We start from the raw sequence: 26,177 nt of genomic DNA on the forward strand, positions 1-26,177 counted from the left end.
AATATATAGGCTGAAAGGGATGTTTGTGTAAAGTGGACACGAGGGAACAAAGCAAAGGATCATGGAACTTCATGGAAAGAAAAGAATGATTCGTCATGCTTTTGCCCGTCCAAATCTTCAACTGGAGCTGTACACTCTAATCTCATTTCTTGTCCATTCTCCATATTTTCCTTTATTTTTTATTTCCATGCGCTTAAACCAGTTCCCTTTTTAAATGATGTCATAGTGTCTGCCTCTAAACATTCACATTAAATCATCCCATGTTCTAATAACGTGTGTACATAAAAACTTTTGACTTCCAAGATCATTTTTCTGATGATCATACCCAGTTTATGACAACCAGTAGAAATGATCTTGCACTACGTTCTGAGTAGCTTCCATTATTTAAGGTTTTAATGGAAGCTACTATTCGATTTCCCCATAAACTTATCTCCTCGGTGCAAAAAGCCCCAATTTTTCAGTAATTTCTTAATTACCTTTCATTCCTGGATCATTTAAGTGAATCTTCATAGCACCGTTTTCATGAGTTAATATCCTTTTTATAAGTCGCTTAGACTGCATGCAGGATCCAGCTGTGATGTAGCCAAAGTGTTATACAAATTCAGCATCATGGCAGAAAATATCTTCAGTATCATAATAGTAAGAATGACCAGGAATGAAGTTAGATATATAACAGGTGAAAGTGGTAGAGGAAGACAAAAGGGAAATAGAATTAGTTCATGTTTTCTTGAAGTTTTCACTGAGGAGAAAATACTGCTCCACTTTCTGTTATCATAATCAATATCTTGTAAGGTTTAAAAAACTTTGCCGAGTGGGTACTTGCTAGGCTAAAGAGATTGAAGAAGAACAAAAAATTTGAGGTGCTGGCTATAGTTATGAAAGAATCATCAGATGCTAGAGAGGATCCGCAGAATTGGAAACGAATAAATAAACATTTAAGAAGTGGCTAAATACATCCCCATTAGTGGGTAAGATAATAAACCGTTGCAAGGAGTGGACTTGAAAAGTACTTTGACAACGGATCATTAAGAAGCCAGCAGTTTCAGAAGGGGAAGGTCAAACCTCCTTAACCACTTCATCTGCAACAATTTCAAAGTAATTTTGAGGAATTCCTATGAGCTACTTTCAGGAAATCTTTGTCAGGGTCTCAAGGAACCTAATGACTTCAGTGCACAAAACAGTAACAGTGAGGTTAGTAACAAAAATGAATTGCCCAAGACTGCTACTCCAGCTGATTTTCAGTGCCACTTACTGCCACATTGTCTTTGTCTCTTCAGGTTGATCTATATTAAAAACTGGATATTTCATTAGATGTATTTTCTCCTTGTACTTTTCAGTCTTATGCTATTTTGTGTTCTTCTTCAAAAATGTGTGTTTCAGTTCTGTTTCTGCCTCATGTTTCTAATTGCCTTTCCTTTTATTCCCTATGTTCCTGAAGATGCTCACTGCTGCCGTGCATGATTCTGTGGTCACCCTCTAGTACCTTGGTACCTTGGGCAATTGGCCATTTGTCTCATGTTAATAATGTGTGCGCGCACCCAACTTTGAGCAAACTAAAGCTGGTCCCATTTCTTGTTTCCAAAAAGACATTGCAGCCGAGAAAGGATTGAAGTTTACGATGTAGAACTGAACAAGCTGTTTACTTTTTTTTCCCTCTTTATCAGGACTACGTACTTGCGATTAACATGTACCACTCAGTCATCCAATACCAACCGGAACAAGAGCCTCAGCTTCTAAGTGGCATAGGAAGACTACTTTTGCAGGTATGACCAATGGAAGAGGTCACAACCAGAGACTACCCAATGTTTTATCCTTTAACCTTGATCATTAAAGCAGTTTTTTAGTGAATACTCTAAGTCAATCTCCTGTGGCTTCTACGTGGAGAGTTGAGAGCTGTAACTTCTGGGAACGTTTTATATAATGTTCCCAACGTAATATGACAGTAAGCCCTAATGTTGAGTAAAGAAGCTAGTGGTAAAACAACATGAAGGGTAAAGCATAAATGGAATAAAATGAAGAAGTTGAATTATAACTGTTTTGTTTGAACTATGTCATTGTAGAAGGAAAAATCAAATTTGCCCCAAAAATACAAGCAAAATGCATGACAACTCATTGATAATGTAATGTTACTGATGGGCATTGCTGTAAAGGTAGGCACGAATGAATTAATAAGTAACAGTGCACTTGCCACCACTGACTTAACAAATTCATGCAGCAGCAGCAGCAAGTCAATAAATTAATACAGAAGCATGTAAACTTTACAACTCCCATCTGTGCTCTTGTTAACCTACAAATTTGTTTTGATCCTGGCTTGTGGGCAGAGCAGAGAGGATTGAAATGAGGTGGGTAGCAGGAGGAGGTGGAATGTGCAGGCGGAGCTGATGCAATTGGAATCTGAGGTAAACTTGATGAGAGCTATTTTTAGATGGCAAATTGGGGTCTGTAAACTGAAGATTTTTGAGCAGGGTTAGGGAGCAATATTCAGTAGTATAGTAAACGGACTTTCTTAAGATAAATTTTTGTTCAGCTCTTTGTAGAAGGGCTGGGCAGAAAAGGAATAGAGCAAGAGGGGGGAAGGCGTGCAATTCAAAAATCCATAAATATTTGAAGTAGAAGATGAAGATTGGTGAAGGAAAAGATAGCGGGATGAATTGGGATGATGAAGGGAAGGGGAGCAGGCCAGAGCACGAAACTAGAAGACCCAGACCTTACATTAACATTCTAAGATGTTATGGAGCCAACTCTATCTCCCACTAGTGTCTTTTGATCTGTTTGTATTTGATCTCTCAGTCCACACATATCTCTATAATAGTGTAATTCCCAAATCCCTCTCTGTTTATTATTTTCCCCCTATTTCAATCTTCCACAAATTATTCCAACTGAAATAAAGACATAAAATGATGGAGGCATGCAACAGGTCAGGCAGCATCTGTGAAGAGAAACAGTGTTAATGTTTCAGATCAATGATGACTTTTCATCAGAACTATTCCAACTGTCTGTATCCCTTGACCTGCATCCATTTCTTTCTTCCTAAAAATGTGGGCAAAGCAGCGTGATCTCCTTCTACCCCTGATGTTAACCCCTTTCCCATCCCTTAAGTTTTTTGTAGTGATGTCCTGCCTCATTTCTTTGCTGTGTTTTCTTTCATTTCTATTATTTTTCCTTCCACTTCTGTGCACCTCGCTTCCCTCACCTCTGCAGTAATGTGTTAACCCTTCTCTCTCTCATTTGCAGGTTACTATTCTTCTTCATTTACACCACTCCCCACCCCCCACCCCGGTCCACTACCATCCTTTGTCTCTTTCTTCTCAATCAGTCCCACCTCTAGAGCAGTGTTCACCTTCATCTCACTTTCAGGCCCTGATCGTGATGATGAACAGACCTGGCAGGAAGGTTTAGGTTCCTAGCAAGGGATGATGCCAGGAACATAGCTCCACTCTTTTAGATGGGTCAGGAATGGGACTCTGCCTCTGAGGCAGACCAAAACTTGATAGAAAGGATCAGGAAGGGTGTAAAGGCTGTGGCCTAATTGTAGGCAATGAGGCCTAATTAGTCAAAGATTGAGAACCCTATAGAGGGAAGCAAAGGATGACACATAGTAGAAAAGTTAAAAGAAATACATTGAAAGTAAAATTAAACATAAATTTAAAGAAATTGACCTTTAAAATTTTATTAACTACTTCCTAAATGCATCTTGTGCTTTTTCAACCAATGTCCACACAAATGGCAGAGAGACCAGGAATTGAATAGGAAACCATTATTAGTGTAGGCCATTTTACAAAACGTACCATCAACACATCCCCCCTCTCTTTAATTGATTGTTAGGCTGGGGCTTGTGTTATTAACCTTCAGACAATTTATTTCACAATAAATTGTTAAATTGGGTAATCTGAGCAATATTCAACACAATGGTCCAGAATGTCCTCAAGAGGCACAATCTGCAATTTATTCCATAAATTGCACCATTTTAGATTGAACCAAACCAGGATGCACAACATTTTATTTCATGTTGCTTAGGTGTGAAATAGGGCTATTTCTTGAGCCTCAGGAGCATCTGCAATACATCTGATGCCAAATTGGCTCGGACAGTATTTGGGAACTTTTTGTGACTGCTTTAAACAAGCATTTAGGTTCCTTACGTATGCTAATGAGCAAGTTAATACCTGTCTAAGATCCCCTCGCTGTGATTGGTCATAAACTGAGCAGCACATATCGCGTTTAGCTTTTCTGATTCATTCAGCATGATTTCCTGGAATTTTTATGCTGTAAAACAAACCCAATGCTTCACTATAACAGTGCAAATCTCCCAGAAATTCTCAGCTGATGTTGGTACATAATTTACAAACCTCAGCTATTCATGAAGAATATAAGAGCAGGCAAGGCTACTTACTCCCTGTTCTTTCTGTCAATATGCATTAAATGTTGAAAACAGATTTGCACTTATGTACCAAGCCTGTGCCATGAAGTTGAACTAGACGTTCTGCTGGCTTTGGCTGATGAACTGTGCACAGGTAGGCCAACATAAGTCTATAATTGGAAACCCCTGACCACAAAATTATCAGAAAAACCTACAATCGTTGATTTTTTTTTAAGTCCTTACAATGCCAAGACATAGCTGTCAATCAGAAATCAACCTTGATCTGTAATAATTCAGTTGTCAACAGATTGATGCTGAAATTTGTTCAGTCAACATATTGAAACCAAGGGCAGAATTATCGGGTCGGCGAGCAGGGGCGGGGCCCACTCACCGACATGTAAAGTGACGCGCGGCGACGTGAGGCGGGTGTCCCGATGTCACCGTGTGTCATTTAAATTCTCAGTTCGGCAGGCGCGCAGCCAAGTCAACTGCCTGCCTGCCGAACTGTCAGAGGCCTGTTAAGGCCATTTAAAAATTAATTTAACCAATAAACCAACCTTAAGGTTGGGGGGCAGGCGAAGAGCCCAGGCGGCCTTCGCATTTTTCATGGAACCTCATCCACGGGTGGGGTGAGGTTTCATGAAGGGTTTATAAATTGAATAAAAAATTTTTTAAAAATTCATTGACATGTCCCAGCTCATGTGATATGAGGGGACATGTCTTAAATTTATTTCTTTTCTTTATTCAGCTTTTTAAAACTTAAACTAATCTCACTGAGGCACCTCTGTGCCTTAGAGAGATTTCTGCGCGCATGCGCAAAAGAGTGCAGGCCCCAACTCAGGGAATCCTCCCCCGCCCGCACAGGGAGCACTCAGCACTTCCGGGCATGCATCACGCTGGGCTGGCCTTAATTGGCCCGCCCATGTAAAATGGCGACACAGACCCGATTGGGGGCACTGATCAGGTTTGCATCCGCCCCCACATAACCCCCTCCTGATGGAGGAAAAATTTTCCCCCAACTTTTATTCCAATAGGAACCAAGTGCAAACTTTTGTTAATACATATAGATTTCTCCCATCAGTACCCATTAAGGCAACATGTCTAGATTCCAAACTGAGTATGTATCGAGCAGGCTAGTCAGTTGCTTTGTGAACCATGGTATTTCACTCTTCATGCTGATGCTAGTTACAAGCAGTTAGTATGGAATTTTGTTTTTCAACCACAGTTGAAGCACCACAATTGGAACCCTTCCTTGGAGGAAAGCAATCTGCTTTTCAACAAATGGGGCTAACTAGTCTTAGATGTTATAGCAAGGAGGTCGCCAGAATTATGGTGCTGCTTCTGCAATGATAGTGTAACATGTTAAATTGAACACTGGTATGAGGGTTTGCATGCCTTTCCCTTTTTCTTCCAAGAGATGGCTGATTGACAAGATGAGAATGAAGGAGCCCTCTGCCATTCTTGAGTGCTTATTGATGAAAGAGGACGTGGTTGTTTATACCTGCTGCTGTTGTTATTGATTAGCCCATTTGGATCCAGTATAGATCAGACTAGCTGCCTCACGTGATGAGATGCTGCAAATCAGCCTCTGAACATTTGATTGATTTCATGACTCTCAATGTTAACTTGGAAAACATTTTCACCAGCCATGCGATGGCTGACATTAAACAAAACCTGCACTAATTCATAATCTGGTTGTAATGACAGCGAAACTGTCAGTGTTCACCCTCAATACTCGTGAAACTGACATCAACTCCTGGAAAAACTCAACAGGTCTGGCAGCATCGGCGGAGAAGAAAAAAGTTGACGTTTCAAGTCCTCATGACCCTTCAACAGAACAGTTCTGTTGAAGGGTCATGAGGACTTGAAGCGTCAACTTTTTTCTTCTCCGCTGATGCTGCCAGACCTGTTGAGTATTTCCAGGTAATTCTGTTTTTGTTTTGGATTTCCAGCATCTGCAGTTTTTTCTTTTTATCTTTGACATCAACTCCTGGTGTCCGCACATGCATGGTTAATCACAAATCTAGAAGCTGTTGTAAGTGATTCTTGCCCCTTCGCAGAGTGTAATGTTGAAGTCCTTGCAGATGGAAACCAATAGAATTCACTGATTTGACATGTGTCCACTTTTTAATGTTAGTCTTGCTGTAAAAACTCATGAAAAAGTTACACATTGTTGAATAAAGTGTAACTGGGCTTTTATCAGCGTACTAAGTTATAATTGCTATTCAAAAACTTTTCTAGCCCTGGAAAGCTAATTTTATATTTATGAAATGTCAGATTTCTCCATTCAGTGCTAAAATTCCCTTTTAGTTTTCAAAGTGATTTTAAAAAAAAAATTAGTTTGATATTTCTACTTTAATTCCAAGTGTATGTCCCAATATTTATTCCCCTTTCCATAAAAAAATAGTTTTTAAAAGTGAACGATAAAACCATCTTGTTACTTCCTAGTTTGAGGTCTGAGAATTCTTCAGTGCGATTGGCTGCTTAGCCTGCTTGGTGATATCACAGTTGCTGGATTCCAGAAATCCCTATGACTAGAGCCAGAATGAAATTGGTGTCGCAACAGGTGAAATCCATGCCACAGAGATCACTAAATCTTGATGGGAAGGTTTCTTCGAGGTCAGCGACGAGCATTGTTGGTTTGCCACTGACTACAAAATCTGAACTAACATTTTAGACCAGAGTTCAGTTATGAAGCACATTAATGTTCTTAAACTTTTGGGCAGAATCTTCGGCTCGGTGAGCAGGGGTGGGACCCGCTTGCCGAGGTGTAAAATGACGTGCGGTGATGCTGGGCGTGCGTCCTGACATCACCACGCGTCGTTCAGATTTTCAGTTCAAATTCAATAACAATCTGGAATTAAAAGTCTGATGATGACCGTGAAATCATTGCCGATTGTTGTAAAAACCCATCTGGTTCACTAATGTCCTTTAGGGAAGGAAATCTGTTGTCCTTACCTGATCTGGCCTACATATGACTCCAGACCCACAGCAATGCTCTCTGAACAAGGGCAATTAGAGAAATGTTGGCCTAGCCAGTGACGCCCACATCCCATGAATGAATGGGAAAAAAATTGCACCTGCATTCTATTGTTTATTAGTTGAACTTTCTTTAAGTTGAATGTCTTTTTGAAAAAAGAACAATTAAAAAAGATGCCTGCACATAGCCTGAGTATGGTATACCACTGAAGTGACCACACTTAACCTAACGGAAACTAGTTGGAAACATAAAATATTATTGAGAAAAGGCTGCTTGACCAATTATACTTGTCCCCTTCGTGGACTTCTATGTCATTCAACTTTGTTATCAAAGGCTGTTGTGTTCATCTATCACATTATAGATTTCTCTTCGCCCATCAGGCTTGCTCCTGTGTAAAACTGATTTTTTTTATTTCCCTACCTTATTTGTAATGTTCTGAAGTTATCTGACCTTTTATTAAGCAATATTAAATTGAATTGTTTGTGTCAAATTGATGGCAGGTACAGTGATGTAGTGGTTCATGAATTAGCAATTCTGAGGCCTGAAGTAATAATCCAATGCCCGTCTGGCAATTTGAGTGTTGAATTCAGTTTTAAATAATCTGGAAAATAAAAGATAACTGATATCAGTAAAAAAGACAACTGATATCGGTCAAACTGACTATGAAGCTGTTGGATTGTCTTAACCTAACTGGTTCACTAATGTCCTTTAAGAAAGGAATTCTGCCATCTTTATCCAGCCTGATCTGCAAAAGACTCCAGTCTTATACCAACATGGCTGACTCCTAAATGTCCATTCAAGCCACTCCGTTGTATCAAATTGGAAGTGTTTAAGGAAAGCAGCCTATCACTATTTCTGAGTAAACAAGGATGGGCAATAAATACCAGCTTTGCCAGTGACATCCTTGCCTTAAAGATGAATTTAAAGAAATATATTTTATGGGTCTTGTTTTGTGCGACACACCAGTGTAAGCAATAGCACCATATCCAAATTAACTGTTGTCTGTTATGGCACAGCCGATGGTAAATGCTGAGTTCAAATCCCAAAGGGAAACTTGAGGCAATTGCTAAAACTTGTTTTGCACTTTGTATAAATTTCAAGATGTGTGCCTTGAATTCAGTAGTAAGGTGACCACCAAGCCTTATAGGTTTTTACAATACTAGATTAAACATTTATTAATAAGAGAAATTATTTTAAACACACATAGATCTACAAATTGCTACTATGATAACTTCTAAATCCCCTACTTAATCTGACTCCCAGTTACACTTTTGTTAAGGCAACAGTAAGACACACTGATTTTAAAAGACCCAGGCAAGGTGACACACAATACCCTGAACCAGTCACATTCAGAGTGAGTTTTCTTAACTTCAGTTCTTTGAAAACAGCAGCTTGAGGCATAGATGCCAAAGGCTTTTCACACTTGTTAGATCTTAAAAATGCCTACCCTTCTACAGAGCCTTGTCCTTTATACATATGTTCCCCTTTGAATGCAAATTCCCATTGTTTCACTATGTCTTTGGACTTTATCTTATGATAATAAAAATCTCTCATAGCACTAAGTTTTACCAGTAACCTTTGGGGAAAAATAAACACACTGGGCAGAATTTTTTGCTTGTCAGGCAAGCGGACCTGACCCAATCTCCAGCGGGTGGGGAGCCGATCCCCGCCGGAGAAGCAGGCCATGCCACCATTTTACGTGGGTGGGCCAATTAAGGCCCATCCAGCATGACGTTTGGCGGGAAGCGCTATGCGCTTCCTGTGCGGGCGAGCGGGGTTTCCACGAAAGCGAGAGTGCGCTCTTTCGTGCATGCGCACAAAAGAGCACACGTCTCCCTGAGGCGAAGTGCTGCCTCGGAGATCGGTTACATTTTTAAAAAGATTAAAAATTTAAAAAAAATTCCCTAACGTCCCTCTCATGTGACATGTTCATAAATTACAGTAAAACTTTATTAAACTTTTTAGAACACTGCATGAAACCTCAACCCGCCCATGGATGAGGTTTCATGTTTTTTCTAGTTGCCGCCGGGGCTCCTGGCCTGCCCGCCAGCCTTAAGGTTGGACAGGCAGGTCCTTTAATTGTTTAAATGATCCTGTCAATGACCTCAACTGGCCATTGACAGGTCAGTGGGCGTACAGCTGATTTTGGTGTGCCCCCACGTTCCTGAAAATTTAAATGGGGCAGGATGATGCCGGGGGGTCTGCCCGACATCATCCCGTGTCATTTTATGTGTTGGCGAGTGGGCCCCACCCCCCTGCTCGCCAACGGCAAAATTCTGCCCACTGTTTCTAACTTCACCTAGGTGACACATTTCACCTCTCCTTTGAAAACAATCTAGCCTGGTTTATTTAAAAATGCAAATGTCCTTTTGCGCCTTACATTCTAAGCTTCCCTCATGTTTACATCAAAGCCTTCAGATCAGCTGCCTTTAATCCAATTAAGTCTCTCTCACACGCACTCGGACAGGCGCGCGCAGACACAGTAAGTTCCAATAAAATTATGAGAATTATTATATCTTCCTGACATGTCGGTCTGCACTTTTGTAGCTTCTGTATCAGATGCAGATGCCAGCACAGGTTTGGGCTTGTTTTAAAAATTATACACTGTGCCACTATCCACTATCCCACAAATTAACCAGCAATCAAGCATCTTATAGTGCCCAGATTATAACATCAGATGCATTATAAATATTATGAACACAAGTAGACTGCTATCCTGTCCCATGACTGATATTCCTATCATGTTTAGCTGCTGACATAGATGATCATTACGCATGTTTGGTGCCCTCACAGTATTCCAACAGGGTCATTGCAGATGTTGTAGTGCTCCTAGTACAGTTCTTTTTTTAGTACTGCATTAGGATTTACATTTGTAGATATTACTTTTGTAATCCCTTTATATAAATGTAAATTTCTAGTTTTCCTTGCAGCATTATAGGAAATTATTTTACAGCTGGGATCAGTTGATAACTTTATTTTTAAACCAAGGTTATTGTTATTTCCAGGAGCCATTTTTATGAGTTTTTTTTTAAATTATGTACTCTGGTTGTGAATCTTCATCAACTATGTTGTAATAAAGCACCTGTTACTCTAAATGAAACCAGCCAAGTGTGTACTTTCCATATTTGGTACGTTTAAGAATATCTGTAGTAAGTGTATTTTTGTTTAAAATAAATCTGTAATGTTAAAATAAAAACAATTAAGATAAGTTTATACTATAGAAAGATGAATACATATGTTTTCATGCAGATGTTGCTTAAAACTAAAAATAACTTATACCTAGAAGCATTTCTCTCACTAACACGCTTCATGTTTGCAAGCATCCTGTATACAGGGTGCAGCTGTGAATGTGTGAGGTATTGATCTCCATGCAGCAAGCTGTAACTAAATAATTTAATATTATTGCTCCTATACGAAGCTAGGCTGCAGATTTATGAGATCAAAACAAAATTAAAAACCCCAAAACATTTCTACAATGCATCAGTGAAGTAAACACTGGTAAAAACACAATTATGCCAGTATTTTTTGTGGTGCAGTGAGTTGGAACGTTGTTGATTCACCTCTGAGATCTGGCTTTGAATTTAGCCCTGAATGATGAAAATGATCTCTCTGACAGCTGTAAAGTTTCTGAGCAGAAATGTTTTGGGAAGTTTAAGTCCAGTTCCACAGCACCAAATTGCCTATAATTCTGCACTAAACAGGCAGTTGAACTTGGAGCAGTCATAAGAATGGCTGATATGGGAAATGAAGAGATCATGCTAGCAAGCATTCTTACAATGTTGGGCCATGGTACCTTTTTGGAATGGATTCCATTGATTCCCTCTCTCCCCAACTCTTTTCTTGCATTATTTCTTGACTCTTAATTTGTTGCAAGACATTTTCAGTTCTTTTAGAGCATATGGCCTACAGGTTGGAGAAGCTATGATTTTCATTACCTTTTTACACTAATTTCCACTGTTTAATGCATGGGTTTGGAGGGGGTTTGCCCTCATGATGGCTTTCTGAAGGTTTTTTTTAATATGTGTGCATTGTTATTAAAGCAACTGAAAAAAAATTATGAATTTCAAAATAATGATTCAATGATGACTACAGTTAGTTTCCATGTTGAGTATTAGAAAGAACCTTGACCCAGAATTTCCTGTGGTTTTCACAGTGCTCCACTGATGGCCTCACTAAAGTTGTGGAAAATTATCATTGCTCAGCCCCACCAATTAAGTTAACCCTGATTTTAAATTTCCCTGATTTACTTCAGTTTTCTCACCAAGCCACTTGATGAGTAATTGTGAATTGTACTTAAATTCATGAGTTTAAAATAAAATCTCAGCCCTTGTGTGAAACCTAATAAAATATTTGTCTGTCATTATTCTTTAGGTTTAGCACATATTGTGTGTGGGGTGTAGGGCATTAAAGTGCAAGCATCTGCCCTTGATGAAAATGAGACTGAAATAAAAATTAGTTGAGGCACGTTTTCTGGCTTAAAATGGTTGTTACACTTGCGGCGTGCATCAGAAGCCCAAGAACTATTTAAATTGGGCCTCAGGCCTTATCTGAATAGTTTTGGCGAATTGCAGGTGCCTGTTGGCCCTTTTGAGGCAGCACAGTGGTTTTTGCTAGACTAGTTTGGGCCAGGTGAACAGTGTGAGGGGAAACAGTAAATGGCAGAGGCCAGCAATGGTGCTGTGAAGTTAGAATGAGCACTCATGCTCCTACTGGTTTCACCTTATGGGAAGTTTAAAAAGTTACCATTACATTGGCAGTCTCCCACAGTCCCTTTAAGAGATACTTGTTATGCCGCACAGAAAGCAGATAAACTGAATGGTGCTCAGATTCTGACCATTTTCTAAGAAAGGGAATCCTTAAAAAGATATTAGACCTCTCGTTAGTACGTACATATGCTTGAGGCAGCTGGCAGATTTTCCTGAGTATCATAAATCATTCTGCTGTGGGACATATTTCAGTCATCTCTGGGGTGTGAAACATAGCTCCCAAAATTGGACCTTTTTGCCCTGTTTGCACTTGAAAAACTGGTGAACAAGGTCCAACTTCAACATTAACCAACCCCCCTTTCCCCCCACTTCTTTTTTAATCAGCTTAAATTGTTAATGCCATCTCTTAAATAACTGATTAAAAAAATGAAATCTGTAACCTCAAATATTCTAGAACCAAGAAAACTGAATATGGCAACTGGTATGTCCATAGTTTAAACAATTTTCTGCAAGTGATCAAGTTCAGTATAGTGAAAACAAATCAGAATCCTATGTCTTTCATCAATGTAATATTTATCTGATTAATTGATGCAGATGAGGTAAGCCATTGGATATGTTGTTTCTGAGGTCCCTGATTCATCATTTATGTTCACTGTGGCATGTTTAAATTACTGCAGAATTTCCTGGATAAAGTAAATTTTCATGAAAATATCATGGCACGAAATAGTGTAATTTACAGCATAAGTCGCAGATCATGCCATTGAGTAATAATGCATCTATTGTATTCGTACTTGTCAAACAATTGTTAAAATTACATTAAACCTTGTTTCTAAGACGTTAATGCAACACAAGCAGTAGGTGAAAACATAGGTCACATGCAGAGGAATATATATGTTCTTCAATTTATGTTGCCTTCTGGATACTAACTAAGTAGATGTCAGACAGATATGGATTCACAACTACCTTTCAAATTTTAGGTTTCTATTTAGTAATCTAGGCTTGTCTATTGCAAAACTAAGTTGATCATGATTCTCAGAATGAGAAAAGTGCATGCCATGCAAATTTGAGCTTGAACCAAATTGTTCATTTTTTTGGTAATTGCTCGTTGGTAAAGATTAAATTATTGGAGTTTGAAATTAGAATGGAAATTGTATTAGTTTTCCTGTGGTGCGGGCGCAAAGCAGCAGGCTGTAGTAACAAGGCACACAGTTACTGTGGTTGGTAAGTATTCCACGCAATTGAACTCAGGGAAGAAGGTGATCCGAGAGATAGCAGGGGCTATTTTTCAACTATTACCTGATAAATGGGCAGCCAGAGGACTGTCTGTGAGGTTATTTAAGGCTCATTTAATGCATGTACATGCCTGCCTGTTTTGGACAGGAAGCTGATTACATACATCGACCAGGCTTGGAATTTTAAAGTGGAAGTGGGCAGCCCACTTGTACTGGACAGTGAATAGCCTAACCAGTGGGCTTGGGACTGCTCCACAAACCCTTCTCTTTAGTTTGTGGGTTCAGGAGGAAAAGCATTCCCATTAACACTAACTTTGAGTGACCAAAGGGGCTGTTCCACCAACTTCACGCCCATTTTGTTGGAAGTTGAAATCTTCTACCCTTCCCCTCAACCCCCTCCTCTCCATCAACCATTTGCAAAAGTGAAGCTTATTAGAGATGTAGTGTTGTTAGTAATCCACTGTGATTAAGTAATTTTTCATTTTGCATTACCAATTCCACGTCACTCAATCCCCTAACCTACCCAAGCTTAAATGGTAAATCTTGCACTTTTTCCACCTTGGGGCTATTACAGGGCAGATTTCTACTCTAGCAACCTGATGTAAACAGAACTATCGTGGCCTGAAAATGGAAACCAGGGATTTTCTGATCTATGGCTCAGTTACACATCCTGTTTATCAGATGAACCATTGGGATCCAGGAAAAAATAACCTCTTATCATTTGTGTAAAAAGCTATTGCATTTTCCATTTGTACTCTATGTAGAACAGGAGGTGAGATTTGGGTATTTGGCATTTTCAAAGCATTGCGCTGCATTGGATTTGCCTATTTATTCCACTTACTGAGCATACAATCTATTTATTGCCAGAGTTTTCTTCTTCGTTTGTATATTCAGTTTTATATAATAAAAACTCAACTCATTTTCTTTTCCTCTGTGACATCAATTCTGGAGAGAAACCTTATACTGTTTCTTTTGCACCTCTCTCATACAATAGGTTACCAGGAACAACCATTGAAGTTGATGATATGTTGTTTGGAATGGCTTGTGGATAGTGTGGGGATTGGTGGATATAGTGTTTTAAATCACATTTATTAATAAATGTTGAGAGAGGATTTTTATGCCAAGTTACCTTTCCTTTTAACTAAAAAAATCAAAATTGTTCTGCCTAGATTATGACACTGGCGTGTGTGCCTTGTGATTTAAATTGGGTGCCTCAATATTGTACTTCTTCTGTATTTAGATTGGTGACATCAAAACAGCTGAGAAATATTTTCAAGAAGTTGAGAAAGTATCTCCAAGGTTAGGAAATGAATTGCAGCAGAATATAATCATTCAAATGAACAGGTAAGTCATACAAGATATATTTTCAAGTGTGTACATTCCAATTCATTGTCTGGGTCCCATCATTTCTAGTGTGTTTACTGGGTAACTTGTGGGCAAGTACTGCAATCTCATACCCTTCATTTGTTTGAATTGCAAGACCGAGTCTCTCAGTGAGGCATTGTTGCAGCTAAGTTTATAGAGGAGCAGAGCAAATCGACAGGAGCTCCCTGACTTCCATGTTTAACTGCACACATGCGGATTCCGCAAATTGCTATCCAACTTAGTCCTTCATTTGACAACCTCACTGTTATTCCTATCGCAAAATTCAAGGCATTAATTTGCTGGCCATTTGAAAACCTGTCCATATAACACATGGGTAAAAGATTATAGAACAGCTTGATGTCTCAGCAGAGGGCCATTTATTTTTATAATACACATCCTGCTGTCCTTATTAGAGTTTAATAATTTGTCAACTGAGGTTGTATCATAACCTTGAAATAGAGATGCTCATGGCTAATGCTTGTGTATTTGTGCTTTCAATTATTGCCTTTCACCTGTCTCATTACTTTATCAAATTTGCGCTCCCCGATTTCTGTTTCAATCACGTTATATATTTTTGACTCTAGTCCTTTGCTGCAAGAGCAGTGAATTTTGTTATCTTTATCTTGACTGTTTTATTCTGTTTTGATTCTTCTTCTTTAGTTATCTTTTAATGTTAATGTATTTCAGCTTTAGTGCCTTATAGTTATTCCATCGCTTGCTAACCCACACTTGCAACCAAACTGGTTTGTTGCCTTTCGCAACAGATACTCAAAGTCGAAACACATATTTAATTAGAACTGCTGATGCTTGTGTTTTTTTTAAAAATAACTCACTAAAAGCTGCACCACAAAGGTAACACAGAGGGCAGCTTGCTGATGTATTTCAAATGCAATTCACTACAGAGTGGTTAAAAATTAAGTCTGTAACCACAGTCTCCTGACAGAACAATACAATCTCATCAGAATGGGGCTAGCAAAGCCCAAGCTGCTTTAACGTGTCTTCAATCAGCTTTTTTAATGAACAACATCGGTAGCGGTCTAGCAGCAGGCTTTCTGTAGTATGGCATAAAGGAAGCGTAGCTGGAAATGAGTGCATAATTACAGCAATGAATTCCCATAAACTGGACCCTTGTATGGGTTCTTAGAAGTCAGCTCCAACAGGCGTTTGTGTGCATGTATGCATGTGGTAGAAGTTTCTCTTCAGGATTTTTGGGGAGGGCGGGTAAACTTGCAAAAGATATGTTGGTGGTTTGATGGTCAAATTGTTGAATTAAACGCATTCTGGCTACCTACCAATATGTATCTTCCAATCTCAGGAATTCAGCTTCCCCTAAACTACATTTTTGCTCTCTATTTGAAACATTCTCCACAACCTTTAACTCACTATTGTCTATTTTCTATTTTTATACTGAAGTAAATTTAAAATGTGGCAGCAGCTAAGGGATGATAGTGTACAACAGGGCACAGCTAGTGAAAACCATATAACTCAGGGCAGTACAATCCTTTCTGGTGCTGAATATTGGTGTGTTTCAAGCCCCAAAGGATGCTTAATTTTTAATGCATCTTAGTGCTACATTCTGCTGTGCTATGTAACATACCTTGCACATGCACTCAAAAGAATGTTTTGACTGAGGAGTTGCTGAAGATTTCTAACACAGTGATGATTTGCTTTGTATAACAAGAAGCAAAACCATGAAGTAGATCCATCTCCTCTCCGTCACACCCCTGTGAGGATCTGGCCTAAGTTCTGAGCATAACCTGTTGAAGTACTTCATTTTAGTCTGATTTCATTTGTTGTGATTTTGTTGCTTTTAATTCAATAATATAATAATAACAAAGAGTTGGTGCTGAAATGTTTTATTTCTTGCATTAGAGCATTCCTCCATCTTGGTCAGAATAACTTTGCTGAAGCCCATAAATTCTTCACTGAAGTTACCAAATTAGACCCAAGCAATCCAGTGGTAAGTGAGAGTCTATGGTGTGTTGTTTAATATTTTTACATATGTAGTGACCTAGTTCAGTAGTACTGTTATGACATGGCTGGTGATATGTGCCCGGTGCACCAAATCCAAAAGGGAAACTTAACCACGCTATCACAACAGTTTTACAATTTGTATTTGTTACCAGAAGGCTTATGCACTGAATTCAGAAGAATTGAGCCCACTCACATCTTTAGAGATTTTAAAATGAAGTTAAAACATTTATTAACAAAAGGGAAAAAAACAAAACACGCACAGGATTACAGTTACACAGTTATTTAGTCTTAACAGTTCCCAAAATTCTTAATTAAACAGGCTCCCAACTACACATCCCCTTTAAGGCAACAGTCCAAAATAGATTTGAAATTATAAAATTAACCCAGCAAGGTTACCACAGCACAAACACGACAATGGAATTCCAAAGGCTTGTAACAAACTTTAATTACTGGACACAGCAGACTTCTGCTAAAGTGGCTGGAGGCTTTTCCCTAAGGACTGCTTCACACACTGTACCTTTCGTCTCACATGGTCACACAACATCACCTTCCATCCTTTATATATGTTTCTCCTTAATCTGTAAATTCCATCGTTCTATAAGTCATTAGAAATTTACTTTTCCCATAATATAAAAATCTTTCATATTGCCAATATGGTCAGTACCTTTGGAAAAAATAAACATACATGCTTGGCCTTGCTTATCTTGTTAGTTATAAACATCCTATCATCCCTTTGAAACCTAAACAACCCCTTCACTTATCTAAAAATGCAATTTTTCTTCACATCCTACACACTAAGCCCTCATCCATGTTTACTCATTAGCATTTCAAATGCTTTTTTCTCCTAACTACTTTTGATAATTTCAAGCTTGCAGTCTATCTAACTCTAATTCAATTAAATCACAGACAGAAGCACCTACATTCATGCCCATAAACCTACTTTACAATAAATCACAATAATATGAAAAATTGTTAGTTTCATGACAGTATTCAGTTGTAATTTTCATAATATTTGAAGTATTTTTACACTTTCTGAAAATATCCTGCTCTAGAAACTCAGCTGCAAGTCTGCCGTGTTTATGGGACCGGAAATGCTGCATCTTCCATCTTGTGTGCTTTAAGCTGTTCTTCTTTTGTCGTCGTCTTGGTTATTTTACTTTGAGAATATATTTCTTTATGAAAAATTCCTTCTAGAGATACTGTATAATTGTGGTTTTTGACGATCATGTTAAAATTACCCCCCAAAAGATTGTCACATCTAGCTCCTTCATATTCGACTACACATTTATCCCAGTACTACTCAATAAACATGCCTCCTGTCAGCTTAGGAAGTACTTTATTGCTTTGTTTATTGTCAAATATTTTTCCTCTTCTTTGGGTAAAGCAAAGTGCTCCCCTCTAAAAAGCTGTTTCCCATTTTATGTGCTATTGACCTGTGTGCTTATCTTCTGGTCTTCTAGTGCCTTAGGCATGTTTGCCTTCTCAGTGCTGGACAAATTGCCTTTCCAAAATTATTTTGAAACCTCTGTTGTTCCCCTTAAGCTCTCCCTCCATTTGTACTCCTTTCACACCCAGACTCCACAAACTTCTTTTGTGTGTTTGCTAAGAAATGTCATCAGCCCGTAAACCATCTATGCTACATTGTACATTTTAGTCATCTTTGGAATCTACTTTCCGATGCACTTATAATTTTAATCGCGTAGGACTGCATGGATATTTGGGATTCGTTTAGAAACATAAATAGGTTACAAAATCTTTTCCCGCATGGTTATTAGAACGTGACATTCATTACAGCAAATGGCTATTGAAGCCAAGAAAATTATTACTTTTAAGGGGAATTAAACACTTGAAAAATATTAAGGGGAATGTGGAAAAAGCAGCAGAATGGGATGAGCTTGTACAGATGTACTGGGTTGAAAGGCTTCATTCTGTGATGAAATAGTTATGAAAATAAAATAATAGAGCATTTTAACAAAATACCTTTCAGATTAAAATAGAGGAACTAAGTCTATTTGATAGCTGTGGCACACAGCTGCAGGTGTGCTCATTAATTAAATCAATCATTTGGCATGTTTCTGCCATTTTCACATGTTCTTCCTCATAGGCGAATAATAATGCAGCTGTATGTTTGCTGTACTTGGGAAAACTGAAGGACTCCCTCAGGCAGCTGGAAGGACTTGTACAGCAGGATCCCAAACACTACCTGCATGAAAGTGTTCTTTTTAATCTGACCACTATGTATGAGCTTGAATCCTCTCGTAGTATGCAGAAAAAGCAGAGCTTGCTGGAGTCGGTGGCCTGTCGTGAAGGAGACAGCTTTAATATTCAGTGTCTAAAGCTACTGTGAAACTGCACATTTTGTCCAGTTTGTAATTAGCCATTGTAACTTTAAAGATGTAAATGTGTAAATATTTTAATATTTTAACTACAACTGATACTGTCTGTATTCCATGTAAACGATCTGGAAGTGGAGTATCTTGCAACAACAGCTTCTGTTTTGGTAGCAATAAGAGAACAGATTCAGATTTCAATTCCCCGCTCAATTTTGTATTTTTTTTTTGCTCCTTCTGCTGGTCCTTTCACCATACATCCTGACCAGGGCTGCTCTGAATTGGTTGTTAGGAGAATGAGAAGAATGCTGTGTAATTTTAAATAAACACAAATATGAAAATCACATTTATACTTGGCATTTATTCACATTGTCTTTCTCTCCCGCTCTTCACCATGCTTTACCTTGCTTGCTGAGAGAGGGATTTTAAAAAAGATGACTGAGGGAGATTGACCTTTAAGAGGTACATTTTTATGTTATACCAGAAACATGGGCACAAGTACAGGACCAATGTTAAAACTACAGGCCACCCCTTGCTTGGTGAACAGGTATAGCACAGCTTCATCCTTCCTAAAAGGGAGCTACAAACCTTCAAGTCTGTTTCTGTCTATTCAATTCTTCTACTCCACAGCACGTTATAGAAAATTTAATCCATTGTCCAGGACAAAAGCAGGATACCAGATGAAATTGCTTAATTCTATTATGAAATATTTGGAGCCTCTGGAAATGAGAAACAAAAATGCATCATCAATGCAGAGACATTTATAGATTTGAGTTTGTGCATATTCTTTTGTGTATGCTGCTAATAGCTCCACGAACAACACAATATGACAAAGGTTAACAGTCAACTCCACATCCAAGGAATTTGCCAGTGGCATGTTGTTGTATGTCTTCCATATTACGTATAGCTGCCAAAAGTAACTTTTAAAAAAATAAATTCTATAGTTGCTTAGGTTTTGCACTGCAATGTAGCTATATAAAACACCATATTCAAACTCCAAGATCAGGATTTACAAAGGGGTGGAGAGGATACCGGATTGAACGCTTGCAAACATTCCAACACTCCCAAGGAAAGACTTGACCATAAATTGTTAGTACATGCTTTAATTTCTAAGTGGAGTAAATAGTGCCCTCCAGAGCATTAAAAAATGACACTGATGTACAATTTTTAATCTGCAAGAAGGCCTGATACAAATTATATATGGGTTTGATGAGTAAGTACTAACATTTGAGGGAAGAAATGTTTTTCTTAGTGTCTAGGATGTGAAGAAATATTTCCCGCAGCTAAATTTGAAATGTAGTATATTGTAGCCTGTAATGAGCTTCCCCAGAGTCAATCCCAATGTTTCTCATTAAATAAATACCACCTCTGGATCCATTTCCAAGTTCTGAGAGTTATTTAGTCAGAATGAAAACAGGTAACAAGTGGTGAATTGCTAATAAGACTAGCTTGTTTGAAAGTCCAAATGTAGCACTCACTTTTGAACCAAATTGATGATCATAATTTGAACTTTCCTGTAGGTACTAAACACACACCACTACAGGTTTTAGCACTCAAATGCTGATTGGAAGTAATTTTATGGAACAATATAGGTGGGGTCCTATCGTGCACTTCCACCGAAGGTGTGGAGTTGGCTGGCTGACTGCAGCAGGTGCCAGGATGGTTTACACACTGAGGGGCTGGGGGTGCATGGGTTCTTGGATATGGCATTGGAGGTCCAGAGAAAGAGGTGACCCGCAGTGAGGAAAGACATCACCTTGCCCTCCTCACCTTCCTATCTCTCCTGCTGCAGCTAGTGCTGTTCTGTCTGGCCTCAAGACCTCCTATTCCTTGATGAGCAATACCTCTAGCAAGCAGCCCATGACCAAGCACTCCCTTCTGATGATTTTTCCAAGAGGTGCAGCATGACATTTACTCTTTATAAATGAAGTCCTCAAGAGAATTACTGGAATAAATCTACCTCAAGTGCTGAAGCCTTGACATAGTGTCCTAGGAAATCTCCTGGTGTTTCAGAGGACCTCCTCCCAGCTTCAGCAGCAATGATCATTAAATGATAAGTATCTCTTAACAGTAGTAATAAAAACGAAGTGCTGTAAAAACTCAGCAGGTCTGGTAGTATCTGTGGAGAGGGAATCAAGGTTACATTTCAGGTCCAATGACTTATTCAGAACTGAGTAAGTAGTGCTTGAAATCCATATCAACATGTGTTCAATCCCAACAGCTGGTCATTGTTAGGCGACATCATTAGTTGAAGTGCTAGTGACCAAAATGGTGTACTGTCTCTTTAATGAATGCTAGTGTTAAGTGGCAATCAGCTGTTTTAAGATCCTCAAGGCAGCTGTTCCTGACACTGGATTCAGCTCCTTTACCAGGATGGTGCACTAAATGTGAGCTAAACTGATGACCGCCCCTTAAGTGTCTAAAGCGTTCAGCAAAAACTGACCCCATGTTTTTTAATGCAAAAAAAGGTTTATTTTCCCTTCTTTGGACGATGGCCGCTCATGGTGTACAATTTCATAGGCAGCTGTGGACCTGCTAGTATCTTGGTTGGCTATTCTGAGAGTTTGAGCCTGAACAACAAGAGGCGACAAGCTAGTCAATCTTACACAATCCCCATCCAAATGGTAGATCATCCTGACTTAGATGTAGATTGTCATTCCTTCACTGGGTCTTGGTCAAGATCCTGGAAGTCACCACCTAGCACCATCAAGTATGTAGACTGAGAAGATCAAGGTGAAGGCCAAACATAGGGGACTTGAGGGGAAGCAGTGGTGTAGTGGTGTTGCCACTGGGCTAATAAATCCAGACACCCAGGGCAATTCTCCAGGGACCAGAGTTTGAATCCTACCATGGCAGATGATAAAATTTGAATTCAATAAAAAAAAATTAAAAGTCTAATGATGACCATAAAACCAGTTGATATTCAGAAAAACCCATGTGTTTCACTAGTGCCCTTTAGGGAGGGAAATCTGCTACCCTTACCTGGTCTGGCCTACATGTGACTTCAGACCCACAGCAATGTAGTTGACTCTTAAATGCCCTCTGAAATGGCCAATTAGGGATGGGCAATAAATGCTGGCTGAGCCAGTGATGCCCACGTCCCATAAATGAATAATAATAAAATAATCTTTAAAGAAAATAGGAATGGCCAATGAATTTAGCTTTGCCACATTGAGAAGTTTCCTTTATATAAAAGGCTCCAGGAATGGCTTTGAAATAATTGAACAAAGTTGATCATTTGTTTGTTCAATCAATGGTGCAACAAATAACATTTCTAACTCAAAAACAAAATAGTGCATAAATTGAAAACCTGAAAAAAAAACAGAAAATGCTGGCAATATTCAGCAGATCAGGTACAATCTGTGGACAGAAACAGAGTTAACATTTCAGGTCGATGACCCTTCAGAGTTTGAGAAGAGAAGAAATCAGTTCTTCCTTTTATCTTTATTCATTCACAGATGCGGATGTCACTGGTAAAGCCAGCATTTATTGCCCATCTCTAATTGCCCTTGATAAGGTCATTGTGAGCTGCTGCCTTGAACCACAGCAGTCTGTGGGGTGAAGATACGCCCATTGTGCTGAAGGGTAAGGAGTTTGGGATTTTGACTCAGTGACGATTAAGAAATGTCAATATAATTCCAAGTCAGGATGGTCTGTGGCATGAAGGAGAACTTGGGACGTGCTGGTGTTCCTATATGTCTGCTGCACTTATCCATCTAGGTAGAGGTCACTGGTTTAGGACATGCTGTTGAAGACGCCTTGGTGAGTTGTGGTGGTGCATCTAGTATATGGTAGACATTGCAGCCACTGTGTGGCAGCGTTAACTGGAGTGGATGTTTAAGATGGTGGATGAAGTGCTGATCAGGTAGGCTGCTTTGTCCTGGATGTTGTTAAGCTTGAGAGTTTTTGGAACTGCACTTTTCTAGGCAGGTGAAGGTTATTCCATCACACTTCTGACTGCTACCTTGTAGATGACAGAAAGGCTTTGGGGTGTCGAAAGATATCACTTGCTGTACAATACTTAGTCTCTGACCTGCTGTTGTATTCACAGCATTAATGTGTCCAGTCCAGCCAAGTTTCTGGTCAATGGTAATGCCAAGGTGATGTTGGTGATGGGGATTTTATGATGGTAATGCCATTGAATGACAGGTGGAGATGGTTAGACTCTCTTGTTGGAGATCATCATTGGCATTTAAGTGGCAAAAAACATTTGTGCCCCATACAACCAAGCTTGGATGTTGTCCAGGTATTGATGCATGCAGGAATAGTTCATTATCTGAGGAATTACGAATGGTACTGAACACTGTGCAATAATCAGTATTGACATTATGTTGGAAGGAAGGTCATTAATGAAGCAGTCACTGCCCTATGGAACTCCTACAGCGATGTCCTAGGGCTGGATGATTGGTCTTCAATAACCACTACCATCTTTGTGCTAGGTATGTATGACTCCAAGCAACAGAACGGTTTCTCCTGATCCCCACTGACTTCAATTTTACAAGGGCTGCTTGGTGTCACACTCAGGTAAATGTTGCCTTGATGTCAAGGGTAATCAGTCTCACCTCACCTCTGAAATTGAGCTCTTTTGTTGAGTTTTGGACTGGGCTGTAATGGTTTAGGACATGCTGTTGAAGAAGCCTTGGTGAGTTGTGGCAGTGCATCTAGTATATGGTAGACATTGCAGCCACTGTGTGACAGTGTTAACTGGAGTGGATGTTTAATGGATGGATGACGTGCTGACCAGGTAGGCTGCTTTGTCCTGAATGTTGTTAAGCTTCAGTGTTTTTGGAACTGCACTTTTCTAGGCAGGTGAATGGTCTTCACAAAACCCAAACTGAGAATAGGTGAGTAAGTGCAACTTGATAACACTACCAATGACATCTTCCACTTCTGATGATTGAAAATATGTAATGAGATGGTAATTGGAGTTGTCCTGCTTTTTGTGGACAAAACATACCTGAGCAATTCTACACATTGTCAGGTATTTTAGCTGTCCTGGGACAGCTTCGCTGGGGGGCATAAGCCTTCAACACAAAAAGCAGCAAGTTGTTGGGGCTCATAGCATTTGCTGCATCCAATGTCATCGACCATTTCTTGATATCAAATTGGCTGAAGACTGGTTCTGTGATGGTGGGACCTCAGGAGGCCACTGAGATAGATCATCCACTCGTCCCCACTGACTGAATAATATTGTAAACACTTCAGCCTCATCTTTTGCACTTAAACTTCCAGGCTCCAACATTGAGGATGAGGATATTGTGGAGCCTCCTCCTCCCAGTAATTTATAATTGTCCACCAACATTCATGACTTGATGTGTCGGGACTGCAGAGCTTCAATCTGATAGATGTGATTGTTTAGCTCTGTCAATAGCATGATGGTTCCACTGTTTAGCATGTAATCCTGAGTTCAAGTTTCATCAGGTTGGCTCCTCAATTTCAGATGTTCTTGATGGTAATGGACAGACGGAACCATAAGGTTACAGATTATGGAGGGATACGCAGTTGTGAGCTGTCAGATTCAGAATCTCCCATAGGGCACAGTGACAGTGTCATAAAACACAATGAAGAGTGTCCTCAAAGAGGGGACTTCTGTCTCCTCAAGGAGTATGGGGCAGTCACTCCTAAGAATACTGTCATTGACAGATGCATCTGTGCCAGGTTGATGGTAAGGATAAGGTCAAGTAGGTTATTCCCTCTAGGTCCACTCACCCTCTGCCAGTCTGGCAGTTATATCCCTCAGGACTCAGCCAGTGCAGTCTCTGGTGGTGCAACCAAGCAACTTTTGCAGTGGACATTGGAGTCCACCATGCAGAATATATTGAAGTCCACCTTGTTATCTTCAGTGCTTCCTCCCAAGTGTTTAGCATGCAGGAGTGCTGATTCATTAACCTGATACCATGAGACTTCATGTCAATGTTGAGGACAGCCAGGGCCACTACCTCCTGACTATATTCCACTCTGCCATCACCTCTTGTGGGATTATTCTGCCAGTGGAACAGAACTTACCCAGGGATAGTGATGGAGGACTCTCTAATTAGGACTATGTCAGGCTGTTACTTGCCTAGCCTGTAGGACAGCTCTCCCAATTTTGGTGCACATTCCCAGATGTAAGTGAGGAACACTTTGGAGGGGCAACTGGGCTGTTTGTGCCTTTGTCAGGTCAGAATCTGATGCTTAAGGTAATGCTGAGTGGTCTGTCAATTGTATTACCTTTTTGCAGTGATTTGATACAACTGAATGCTTGCTGGGCCATTTCAGAGGACAGTTTTGAGTCAACCATATTGCTGTGCATCTGGAATCATATACAGGGCAACATGGGTACCGACGGCAGTTTTTCATTGGGCAGATAGGTGGCAGATGAAGTTCAATGCGATGAAGTGTGAGGTGATGAATTTTGGTAGGAAGAACATGGCCAGGCAATATAAAGTAAATGGTGAAATTTTGAAGGGGTTGCAGGAGCAGAGAGATCTGTGTGTATATGTGCATAGATCATTGAAGGTGGCAGGATAGGTGGAGAGGACAGTTAATAAAGCATATTGTTTCCTGGGCTTTATTAATAGGGGCATAGACTACAAGAGCAAGAAGGTTATGCTGAATTTATGTAAGATACTCATTAGACCACAGCTGGTATATTGTGTACAGTTCTGGGTGCCACATTATAGGAAGGATGTGAACACATTGGAGAAAGTGCAGAAGAGGTTTACAAGAATGATTCCAGGGATGAGAAACTTCAGATATGAGGAAAGATTGGAGAGGTTGGGACTGTTCTCTTTGGAGAGAAGGCGGCTAAGGGGAGATTTGATAGAGATGTTCAAAAAGATGAGGGGGGCTGGACAGAGTAGATAGGGAGAAGCTGTTCCTGCTTGTAAAGCAGAAGGCATGCACTGCATGAATTCACCAAGGCTCCTTCAACAGCACCTTCCAAACCCATGACAACTACCATTTGACAGTCATGGGCAGCAGATGGGAACACCTGTCATGAAGCTATTAATGTATATAATATTTTAAAAATATTTTTCTATTAAAATAGAGGTTTAGCCTGCTTGTGTGTCTTAACTGGATTAAAGTCAATTAGTCTGGATGCTTTAATATGTGCTAGGTTGAGATATGTAAGAGAGAGATAGCATGTATTTGCATTTTTTGAATAGAGCATTCAAGAGGAGCTTGACACCTATCTGGCAGATACCAAGCCATATCTTTATATTACTAATAAAGGTGGTACTATGAAAGGGG

At 39.6% G+C, this 26,177-nt stretch overlaps 1 protein-coding gene across 2 annotated transcripts in view; it reads left to right on the top strand.

Annotated features, from left to right (window-relative positions):
* The window catches only part of trappc12 (trafficking protein particle complex subunit 12), a 75,020-nt gene extending 55,732 nt beyond the window's left edge, over positions 1–19,288 (top strand). For both annotated transcript variants that reach the window (XM_041188507.1, XM_041188508.1), the window contains 4 exons: positions 1,665–1,763; positions 14,516–14,619; positions 16,513–16,600; positions 18,719–19,288. In XM_041188507.1, the coding sequence (XP_041044441.1) occupies positions 1,665–1,763; positions 14,516–14,619; positions 16,513–16,600; positions 18,719–18,961 (534 nt within the window). In that variant the 3' untranslated portion in view covers positions 18,962–19,288. The remainder of the gene's footprint in view (positions 1–1,664; positions 1,764–14,515; positions 14,620–16,512; positions 16,601–18,718) is intronic.
* The last annotated feature ends 6,889 nt before the right edge of the window (positions 19,289–26,177 follow it).

Source organism: Carcharodon carcharias, chromosome 5 (assembly GCF_017639515.1).
Source record: "Carcharodon carcharias isolate sCarCar2 chromosome 5, sCarCar2.pri, whole genome shotgun sequence".
NCBI lineage: Eukaryota > Metazoa > Chordata > Chondrichthyes > Lamniformes > Lamnidae > Carcharodon > Carcharodon carcharias.